The sequence below is a fragment of the Stylophora pistillata genome, chromosome 1, assembly GCF_964205215.1.
Source record: "Stylophora pistillata chromosome 1, jaStyPist1.2, whole genome shotgun sequence".
NCBI classification, from domain to species: domain Eukaryota; kingdom Metazoa; phylum Cnidaria; class Anthozoa; order Scleractinia; family Pocilloporidae; genus Stylophora; species Stylophora pistillata.
Genome location: NC_142519.1, coordinates 24,329,297 through 24,340,537, shown reverse-complemented (window position 1 = coordinate 24,340,537; position 11,241 = coordinate 24,329,297). Strand labels below are relative to the sequence as shown.

At 38.7% G+C, this 11,241-nt stretch overlaps 2 protein-coding genes and 1 pseudogene across 2 annotated transcripts; 1 reads left to right on the top strand and 2 right to left on the bottom strand.

The window, feature by feature from the left end:
• The first annotated feature begins 915 nt into the window (after positions 1-915).
• Positions 916-3,076, top strand: LOC148741775 (uncharacterized). Its single transcript, XM_088746247.1, has 2 exons — positions 916-1,163; positions 1,496-3,076. Exons 1-2 carry the CDS (start codon positions 1,011-1,013, stop codon positions 2,894-2,896), a joined length of 1,554 nt encoding a protein of 517 aa, XP_088602373.1. The 5' UTR covers positions 916-1,010; the 3' UTR covers positions 2,897-3,076.
• On the bottom strand, positions 2,615-5,058 carry LOC148741774 (uncharacterized). The gene is made up of 3 exons (XM_088746262.1): positions 4,810-5,058; positions 4,542-4,624; positions 2,615-4,274 (listed from the first exon to the last, which is right to left on the bottom strand). Exons 1-3 carry the CDS (start codon positions 4,982-4,984, stop codon positions 3,015-3,017), a joined length of 1,518 nt encoding a protein of 505 aa, XP_088602388.1. The 5' UTR covers positions 4,985-5,058; the 3' UTR covers positions 2,615-3,014.
• Positions 5,059-10,329: 5,271 nt separating this feature from the next.
• The window catches only part of LOC148741773 (uncharacterized), a 2,580-nt pseudogene continuing 1,668 nt past the window's right edge, over positions 10,330-11,241 (bottom strand).

Below are 11,241 nucleotides of genomic sequence, written 5' to 3'. Positions count from 1 at the left end.
TTGTAGCCGGGCCATTTAGAGTACAAGGACAATTATTTATCGGACCTTTATAAGCTTACATTGTTAATTTCAGATCAGGCCAACGACATGGATGAACATATTCAATATCTCGAGACACTTTGTCGTCTTTGTTGCACAAATCTGCCGCGGACCAGGGTCAGTGATGCAAACAAAAAAGCTTTTAAATCGAAGCTCTGGATGAAAATTCCAAATCAATGTCGATCTTGACAGCAGAGAGATTCAACCATCCTTAATCTGCTCGGGGTGCAAGCGACTTCCCTATAGAGTTCACACCGTTCCCGATCCAGAGGAAATTGCCACAAAGAAGGAACCACAGGTGTGGAGAAGCCACACTGAGGACAATTGTCCTTGTAGGGCCAACAAATCAAAAGGAAAAGGGCATCCCCGTAAGATCTCCAAACAGTTCATAGAATGAAAGAAACAGAAACTTGTGGAAGTGAGACCGAAAGTGGCGAAGACATCGAATCAGAGCAGGAAAAAAATTGTTGTCAGGGGTTCATTGCCGTTATGCGCAACATTGTGTTGATGGAAAAAGAGGAGGCAGTTACATGTGCCAGAAAGCTGGCAGAAAACTACAATTTTATCTTCTTGGACAGAGATAACATTCTATATGACATAAATAAGCTAAGTACTGAAGATAAACCGTTGCTTACTTCAACAATTTTTCGCTCAGAAAAGGAAAGTAAGAAAACTGACATCTTATCTTGTAGTCAAACATACGAAAATCTACCTGCCATGTTAAATGTGACCCCTCATACGTGAATTCAGGCCAGAAACTCGCTTTTGACATGTGCAATCAATGCTCTTAGCCATGAAAGTGTCCAGCCAGTTCATAAGGCAGTAACTGCAGATCAGCTGTATTCTATTGTATAACCCTCTTTTGTAAGCCCATACGGTGATATCACGTTGCCGCCATGTTGGATTTGAGATACATCAAAACGAGGCTGGGCGTGCAAAGATAATAAGGTCACGGTGTTTTCTCTGTAAATATGTCTAACTACCACTGCTGTGTAAACTTATGTACGAATGATAAACGCTATGAAAATGGTAAGGATAAATACTTCTTCAACTTCCCTTCCAAGAAAGAAAAGAAAAAAGAGTGGATTATCGCTATAAAACGAGATCCTGGGCCGCTATTCAAGGTAAGTTAGTACAATATAGTCTCAGCGATGACTACTACACACGTGTAGTTGTGATTCCGCTGTTAAACAGAAAAATCGCGAGTTATTCTTTTTTCCTTGGTTTGATTATTATGGAATTAGAAATTGCGATTGATTTTATGTATATTGGGGCTGAAATATGTAGTAATTTCGACAAAAAGTAAAAAACATACCAACCACACGTGGACCGGTCTATTTGTTTATATTATGGCAACTCGCGGGAAAATTTTCTCTGATTGTCTGAAGTTTCTGAGTACTGTTTCTGTTGCTGTGTTAAATACTGTTTATAGATAGTTATTTTTGCTCTTTTTTAGATAAAGAAAAATTCGACACTGGTATGTTCTGATCATTTCAAGCCGGGTGACATTGAATACACGTTGACAGGAAGGGTTCGACTGAAGCAAGGAGCTGTCCCGTCGGTTTTTAAATGGACTAAAGAACATGAAGGACGTCCAGATAATAGCCTGCAAAAGTTTAAAAGGCAAAAGATAGAAGTGGAATCACTACCAAGTGCAGCAGGAGATATAACAGAAATGGAACAAGGAATAGCCGATAGAACCGATGCTGCAATGGAGACTGACTCACCTTACAACACAACAAACCCTGAAACAAATGCCGAAGTTAGCACTGAAATAAATGGTGAAGTTAGCACTGAAACTAATGCCGAAATAAACACTGAAGCCGAGTCAGTCACGACTGCATTAAAAGAAGAACTTGCGTCAACACAAAGAAAAGTAAAGGAACTTGAACTTCAGATAGCTACTCTTTTGTTAACTTCTTTTGGTTCTGAAAGAATTACTGGAAGTCCAGAATTGACAAGGTTTTACACTGGCTTTCATTCAAAGGAAAAACTTGATAGTTTTTATCGATGGGTAGAACCGTATGCAACTAAGATGACCAAATGGTCTCAAATACAAAGAGCTAGAGGTAGGCAGAACTTCAAACGTAGAAATAGTTATGGCAGCTTTTCTTTGTCTCTTTATGATCAGCTAATTTTATTCCTGATAAGACTTAGACTTGGCCTAGCTGAAACAGACCTTGCAGTTAGATTTAATATCACTGAACCCACAGTCAGTAGAATTATAATAACATGGGCAAATTTTCTTTATATCCTTCTTGGTCAGTTGCCAATTTGGCCAACAAAAGTTCAAATTCAGAATAGTATGCCAGAGTGTTTTAAGAGTACATACCCCAAAACAAGAGTAATTCTTGATTGTACAGAGATTAAGGTACAGAGACCTAGCTCAAAGGTTCTTAATTCAGAATTTTATTCTTCATATAAATCCCATACTACTTATAAATGTTTAATCGGGATCGCACCCCATGGCCCTGTGACATTTGTCAGTTCTCTTTACCAAGGTAGCATATCTGACAAAGAAATTACCCGAAGCAGTGGTATATTATCATTAATTGAGGAAGGAGATGAGGTCATGGTAGATAAAGGTTTTTTAATTCAGGATTTATTACAATGTAAAAAGGCTACAGTCACAATCCCCCCTTTTCTTTCTAAAACCAAATCAATGCAATTCAGTACAAAGCAAGTTTCTGAGACCCAACAGATTGCACGATTGCGAATTCATGTTGAATGTGCCATAAGAAGAGTTAAAGAGTACCAAATTTTTGACAAAGTCCTTCCCTTATCACTAGCTGGTTCTATTAATCAAATCTGGTGTGTTTGTTGTCTGATGACAAATCTTAGAGGGGCATTATTTTAATGCTTTTAACAATATATAAATGATACAATGCAATATTTAAAATTCATGAACACAATGTTCTGTATATATTATGATGAGACATGTCATCATTTAAAAAAAATGGACTGATTAAGTTTTGTTAAGTTTTGACAAAATGTGGAAGTAAATATTGAAAATAGAAATGATCAAGTTTGCTTTTCATTTCTGCACAAAATTCATTGTCAAACTCAATATGTTCCAGGTGATAATCTTGTTTACAGTAAACATAAAAATCAGCCCATGGGGCCCCACTAAGTAACATCTGACCCATTACTTGGTAATAGTAGGAGTGGGTCTTCTTAAGTCTATAAATCCCATTCACACATTTAAGATAATTTAAGTCAGTTATTGAATCTTTAATGGGACACTTTATTTCAAGTAGTCCCCAAGAGTCTGCTTCACTTGGATCATAAACTCTTCTGTCTGGGGAAGTGGCTAGATATGGGCAGGAGGGGTTTATCACAATACCTGAAGGAAAAACATTGCAGTCTCTAGTGTCAGCATATGCACTTGCAGCTTCTTCTTCTGTATTTATGCCATGAAGCATTGCCTCTGTTTGCTTTGTTTTTCTTAACAGTCTTTCTGCAAGGGACTCAAAGTCTTTTTTTCTGCTGCATACATCTTTAAATTTACTGGATGAAAGCCGTTTGGCTTTCAGGTCAAACCACTTGCTTGTATCACACTGTTCTCTGGTCTCTGTCTCATACAAATATGACTGGTTGTATGAGACACACAGACCCTCTAATACATTTTGCTCTCCAGCACTTGGCGCAAACAGGTAGAGGCTGTCAATTGTAGGCATACTATAATTGGGGGGTAACTCAGGACCATCAACTTTGACATGAACTTTTGGATTGTTTGTTTTCTTTATCTTTTGCTGATATGATAGTACACTTCCTGTTGCTACATCACCAAATTTGCATGAGGTAAGAGAGAGATCTTCCATTGGTCGTAATATTGAATTAACTTGTGTATCTCCATGCTCTTTAAAATGTTCCCTGAATGTGGATATTATATCTTTGCTTCCAAAACAATCTGGGATGGGATTATACAAGGTTGATCTCACACCATCAATTCTCCTAATTCTCTTCTTTGGCTGCGGCAGTGAAAGTGGAACTTTCACTTGTTGTAGCACCACCTCATCTATTTCTTTGGGTTTGATCCCAACAGTTCTCTGAGGTACATGCCAGGTCTGAGGCAATGAAGTCTTGGACATTGCAGGAGGAACACTCTGCAAATCTAGGAGTTGGTAGTGTGCAATGAGGTACATTAAACCAATCACATGGTTACACAAACCAGCACCTCCTTCACAGTTGCATTTCTGGGAAAGAACTGACTGTTTTTCTCTTGATAATTCAACCTAAACAATATGGTAAAGAAAATTTTAACTTTCATGCAAAAGATAACATAATTCTAAGTATTTTGCTAAAAAGGTTTTTAATATAATAGCATATGAGGTCTGTTTATTAACTCAAGAATATTGAAATACATCGTTAAACATATTCAATCTCAGCTGTTATAGCAAAAAAATACATCTAAATCTCTTAATGGATGTATCAATTAAACATCAAACAGTTATGATTTCCATTAATAAATAATTTTCAATTAGTTAAAGGCATGAACGTACCTGCAGTCGCCACGGTTCATCATTTTTTCGTTGTGATCTGTAGCTCCTAGCTCGAACTGTCACACTACAAGGTTCTACTTTAACTAGAGGGGAAAAACACTTCAATAAACGCATGATTTTTCGCTTTGATTTCGATCAATATTGAACATAAAGACAGCAACTACAAATGCATTAAAAGAGACATCAAAACTCCGGAGAATCTATCTTTTGATATACAATAATGCCAACAAATAGCCAAAGTAGCGAAGAAAAGAATTGATGATCTTACCTTCGACATCAAAGACATATCCTTCGCAAAAATTACTGTAACCTCGCGTTCTAACTTTCTTTGGGACTTTATCTAGCTTCTGCAGCCACTTTTCTATGAAGGAATTGTCTACTAAAGGAATGTTTTTCAATGATTTGGACCAGGCCGAAAGAGACACATTAGTGGCAGTCGCCATTTTGCAAATTATGCACGCCCAGCCTCGCTTTGATGCATCACCAAACCAAGATGGCGGCAACGTGATATCGGTGTATTGATGTTTGCTACAAATCTCTTGGTGTACTCTGTGACACGTAGTAAACTTGCCCTTAATATCCCTTAATATCCTGCTGGAGGAAACACCATTGTTAAAACCTGGCTAAATAATTTAACAATGGAGGTCCCTTAAGTTCCCTCTGGTGACATTCTGACAGCTATTGACAATGACCATGTGCTTATCAGGAAGTGGACTGTGCGCAAAGATAACCAGGCACAAATCAGTGTACTAACAAGTGTCTGCGTGGCACCTGTTTATCCACATGGAACATTGCAGTTGGATTCAAATCTTGCTCCAGGGTAAGAAACACATTTGAAAAATGGTCAAATAGTTATTGAAATACACAAGGATTTGTTTTGTTTAATGAGCAAAATCTTGGACAAGTCAGCTCCTTCCTGAAATTGTTGCCAGCATATTTGAAGGTCATGTACATGTAATCAATAGTGGTAGTGGTAGTGATACCAAGTATTACTAATTTTGGTTCTCTCTTTTAGAGCATGGCACAACCGCATTGAGCAAGTGAAGGCAAGTCCAGATGAGCGGGAAAAGCTGGCAAAGGCCTGTTCAGATTCAGAACCTGACAATGAAATGATCCGCCATGAGGTAATTAAACATTTGAAATTACAAGTGTACAAGAAAGGTCATCTTCCTGTAAATGTAGTTTCCAACTAGGAAAACAAACACCAGGAGAAAAAAACTTTGTGCAAATTTGAGGCTCAACCGGCAAATTATGGATTATACAATAATTGTTTTACGACAAGCCTATTTTGTGAACGTGTCTACAGTTAAAATGCAATTCTTTCAATTGAATATAATAATTTTAATTGAATTTTTTTTTGTTGCACTGAGAACAAACGACTAATCCATGAGCTACTTCAGGAGTTACTTAAAGAGCAGTCAAAAACTGAAGATGTGTGGGAGGATGATGTTGACATCTGAGTAGATGACATTAAAGCCAAAGAAGGAAAGCGTGTTTGTCCTGTATGTCAAACAACAATGGAGAGGACTAGAAGAAAATGTGTAAATCCAGATTGCAGGGTAAGCCTGAAAGATGCCAAGAAAGAACTTCATGGCAGTGACATGGTACTGCACTGGTTGCCCCCATCCGTCAATATCGACAGAGAGTGAGAAAAACACAACTAAGATTCATCATTGATCAGAATGAGGAGGCACATTTCATTGTGAAAGATAAATTCTCTGAGTGTTACGATGAATTCCAGCATGTGCCATGAAAACATATTAATCATCCAGATCGGAAAGACTATTGATTAATTCTTCGATAATCTACATCCCACACTAGAGAAGGCCTAGATGAAAAACAAATAATATCTTTCTGCTAGGCGACCTTAACTGTGACCTGCTGGGCGCCAGAGAACGTACCGACCTTATAGATAACTACAAAACGAGGAAGCTACTGGATCTGTTCGACCTTTTTAATATGCAGAATGTTGTAAACGAACCTACTCGTGTGACACCAACTACACCTCCTTGATCGACTTGATCGTGACGACCAAGGTGAACTAAGTCAGAATTTCTGGAGTTCTACCGCTTGGATTATCAGATAACTGTCTTACTTACGCAACTCAAGCTAAACAGCAAAAGACCCCCCACCCAAAATTATCCGCACCAGAAATTTTAAAAATTATAACGACAAGAATTTTAAGACAGATATTGAGCGAATACCATTTCACATAACAACAGTCTTCGAAGACAAAGATGATTCCCTGTGGGCCTGGGAGCAATTGTTCAGCAGTGTCTGCGACCAACACGCACCACGCAGAGTTGTGAAAGCACGAAGCGTGTCTTCTCCATGGATTAACAAACAAATTAAGCTTAAAATGACCCAAAGATTCGAATTGTTCAAGATAGCGATTGAATCCGAAGAGACTGATAAGTGGGCCGATTACAAAAAACTAAGAAACGAAATATCCTCTGACATAAGAAAGGCCAAATCAGCTTATTATAAGAGGAAATTTGATGAAGTTAAAACCACCTCTGCTTATTGGAATCTACTGCCTAGAGCAACTAACCCTAGAGCTCGAAAACCAATCCGCCCGCTAAAACGTGACGACGAGTCCCTCGCTGTTGATAATAACAAGAAAGCTAACCTACTAAATTGTTTCTTCGCCACTGTTGGAATGAAACTGACTGACACCATTAACCCATAGAACTTGACAATCAGCAGTATAAAACCTATGCTTGCTCCATGTATATACGATGCACGAGTATAATACGCTGAAGTTGCGAACAAACTTATTACTTTGAAGACAAACAAAGCCACTGGTCCCGATGGCATTTTACCACGGTTACTTCAGCTGCTGGAACATTTATCGCTGTTCCGCTGCTGGAGACGCGCCTTGGACTCTAACCTTGTTGTTGGCGTACTATTGATCAATTTCCAAAAAGCGTTCGACAGCATTTCCCATAAAATCTTAATACACAAACTTGAGCATAACTACGGGATGAAGAGGAATCTAGTCGCCTGGGCAGGAGACTATTTGAGCAAAAGAAAACAATACACAGTTGTAAATGGAGAACTTTCTGACCAAGCTTACGTAACCTCTGGTGCCCCTCAGGGGTCCGTGCTGGGACCAACACTTTTTGCCCTATATACCGGCGATTTACCCGAGGCTGTTAGTTCCGCATCTCTCTATATGTACGCCGACGACAAGACCATCTATTGTATAGGCGAGTCAGTGGACTCTGTCACCAACACGCTCAACAACGCACTAAAGGAATTAGAAGATCGGAGTTCAGAGAACAACCTGGTTCCCCACCCCAATAAGTGTGAAGCAATAATGTTGCTACGAGGCCGTTTCACTGGCCCGTTCAACGCTCTCGCACTGCGCAATCACACCATAAAATGGGTAACCTCCGCACGACTATAGAGGTTTTGCACAGCAGTATGGTGGCCGATGCTTGCCATTCATATTTTTTGTTGTTTTGTTTAAGATTTTTCAAAAATATCGGATATAAAATCCAAACCAACTCAATCAGAAATTAAATTGGATAATCAAAGTAAAATCAAAATTAAATTACTGAGCAGTTACAAATGCAACAAAAAACGAATTATAAAGCAAAACAACTTTAAAAACAAAGTACCATCAAAACAAAGAATTGATTGATGTTAAAAATAACTGGCTGAGGAAAATGAAAATAACAACTCTCTTCTGTGCTAAAACGAGAGCGAAATGAAACGCATTTGTCAAATAATTTCTAAAACAAAAGCAAAAGAAAAAGTAACACGCAAATCAACTTAAATTCACCGTGGTCTATCGTTGCCATAGCCCACAAGGCTTTGCGATTTTAAAAAGGGGAAAATGGCCGCGGCGTGGAAAAATTTCAAAACAGCAATGAAGGAGAAAAGAACTGGTAAGAAGGGTGGTGTGAGCCATGACATACTGGCAAGAGAAGAGGGTTGTTATCCAACGGCTAAGCGCGGAAGTGTCCGGCAAAGCGCAAAAGTGTTCACGTATTGGGCCGAGAGAGTTTGTACCATATGACTACGAGGAGGTGACATTAGCTAACATCAAAAGTGCCTGCAAAAAACACTTCGCATCAATTATTGGAAATGACATGCTGTGTGATATCTCCTTGCTGGAGAGCAAGGTCCATCCTGCTATTCGTTGGCCCAAATACCCGATATGAGAGTCGTGTATATCCGGTTCATCGAGCCAGCTCAGTCGTATTCTGCCTCGAGTGTACATGAAGCTGCCGACCTCGTGCCAGGAATGAAAAGAAAACAACAAACAGTTTAAGAGTGAGCCTTCACCTAAAAGGAAGGGTCATGTGTCAGCGAAATGGTAGCCAAAAGTCTCTCAGTTGTTGAGATGCTCAAGCTCGGGAAAGTTATCCATGACAGATCTACAGATATTATCCAGTTATACAATTTCGACTTCAACCAAATGAGCTGGTCTAGAAATCCACAAGAGGTCGAATTCGCCATTGAAAAGGAGCCCTTCGGAATTGGGGGATTCCGGAGAGCATTTAAAGCTAGCAGTACAACACCAGGTTTTCATAATTGTAAATGGGTCGTAAAGAAACATCTGCAAGCTGCTGTTGATAATATTGAAGCAGTAAAGCAGACAGTAGAGCAGCATACGAAAAGGTCATTCAAATGCACATGTTAGCTAAAAACATTGCCGCTAAGTTGCAGAACGAACTTGCCAAAGAGGACGCTTTAGTGTTGTACGGAGAAACTCTAAAGTATAAAAGGTTTTTATGGGTAAAATGGAAGGGGGTGAATTTGTCACTATTGAAGAATTTCTTGAGGGGAAGTTCACAAAGTATATAAACAACAATGGGGAATTGAGTGTCAAATTTTGAAGAAAGCAGAAAATCTTGCTCATTTTTCTTACGAGCACTCAGCGAAGGAGCTTATGATACTAGACATGCAAGGTAGTGGATATGACCTCTTTGATCCTGAAATAGCATCCCGAAAATTGATTGAAGATGAAGAGGTTCTATTTTCTACTGGAAATCTGTCAACTACAGCTATCAATACCTTCATTAGTGTGCACAATTGCAATGTGTATTGTAACCTGTTAGGTTTACAGGCCTTGTAAGTTAAAAGCTGTCTTTGAAAACAGGGTGTATGCATCAGTAAGCGGCTTTTGCCTAGAGTGGGGCTCTCTTTGTTCTCTTGCAATTCCAAGTTAAAATCATGCATTTGTGACTTCAAAAAGCCCACACCATCCATGCAATACAAGAACTTGTGAACCATACACCCCTGACCTATAATTAGTTTAGGCTAAGTATTACAAACAGCCCCTAGGGGTCAACCACTAGGTATGCAACTGATGTTTACTCCCACATGCCTGACAAATTTCAACAAATGCCCCCCGAGTCCCTCCAATGGGAAGCCATTGAAAAATGTATTACCTTTCAACTAAATACCCTTTCACGCCTTTATATGCTGCACTGAAGTGTAACCACGTTTGTCAAACAGGTTCTTTTTACAGTTGGTTTGTGTCCAAGCATTGTACCTTAATACTTTGACTGCGTAATGTTTAAGACAATTAATAATAGAAAGTTATGGCATTCCACAATGCTGTTTTTTCTAAAGTTTAACAGTATTGAGTTGTTTAATATAGTTCTTTGTACAGTTTGAGTAACCAGTGGTTCAATCAACATTGTGAAATTAGTTCTGTACAACATGTATACCTTTGAAAACCAAAAGATTGAACCTGGGCTTTAGACTTTAACATGAGTAAATATTAAATAGAATGAGAATTGCACGCTTGTTACAGTATGTTGGGATTGAGATTGTATGAGACTATCATGAATAAGCTGTCTTTTACTGTGTCGAAGTCAGAATTTTCCTGACAAAAAGGGTCTTGCACAGTTCTTTAACAGGAGAAAACATCAGTTGGCTCCATGGGGTTTAGACTATGGGTAGGTGGTTAACGTGATATAGTGCAGGCATTTACAAAATAATTTTGAAAATTGGTAAAGGTATGTAAAATGTATTAGTACAACCATACACTAAACAAGACATTTTGAAATGTACACAGCCAACTTCAAAAACAGAGTTGGCATTTTACCTTCTACACAAATGTATATTAAGTGGGAAATTGTTTCTCAAGTACAAAAACGCATCCATGCAGTGTTTTGGCTCAACCTCTTCAGGGGATGGTATAAGGTCCTCGCAAGCTTTCCGGAGGTCAGGATGAAGAAAATCTGATGGAGTTTGTAGTACCCCTGAGTGGGAAGCAACTTCCTATGGCTGGTCTTCTGTCACAGGCCATCCTGAAAGAGAGCAAGTCTGTTCAAATCCGTTTACAATAAAATATTGCGTTTTCACTTGCTAACTACTCAGTTTCAGTTACATTATCACTAATTTTATTAGTGTTCCACTATTATGCTTTTCTGCATCCTTCACTAATAGTGCAAACTGTCCTGCACAATTATAATGTTATTATTTACATGAGGAAGTTTCAGGAAAGGATTGAAGTGATGATCGAGATTGAAAACCATTTTACACTTAAGACAGTTTTTATGAACTCAGCATTCTATGATGCAATGTGAATCAAAATGATAAGGAATTGGTTTCGTTCATGACTCTATTCGGATGAACTTTGCTTTAGTAGGGCACACAATGACAAATCACTACTATGAAAGGTAATTCATTATAAAAATCATATGATACAGGGTGAACCAGAGTCGTGAAGTGTCAAAAT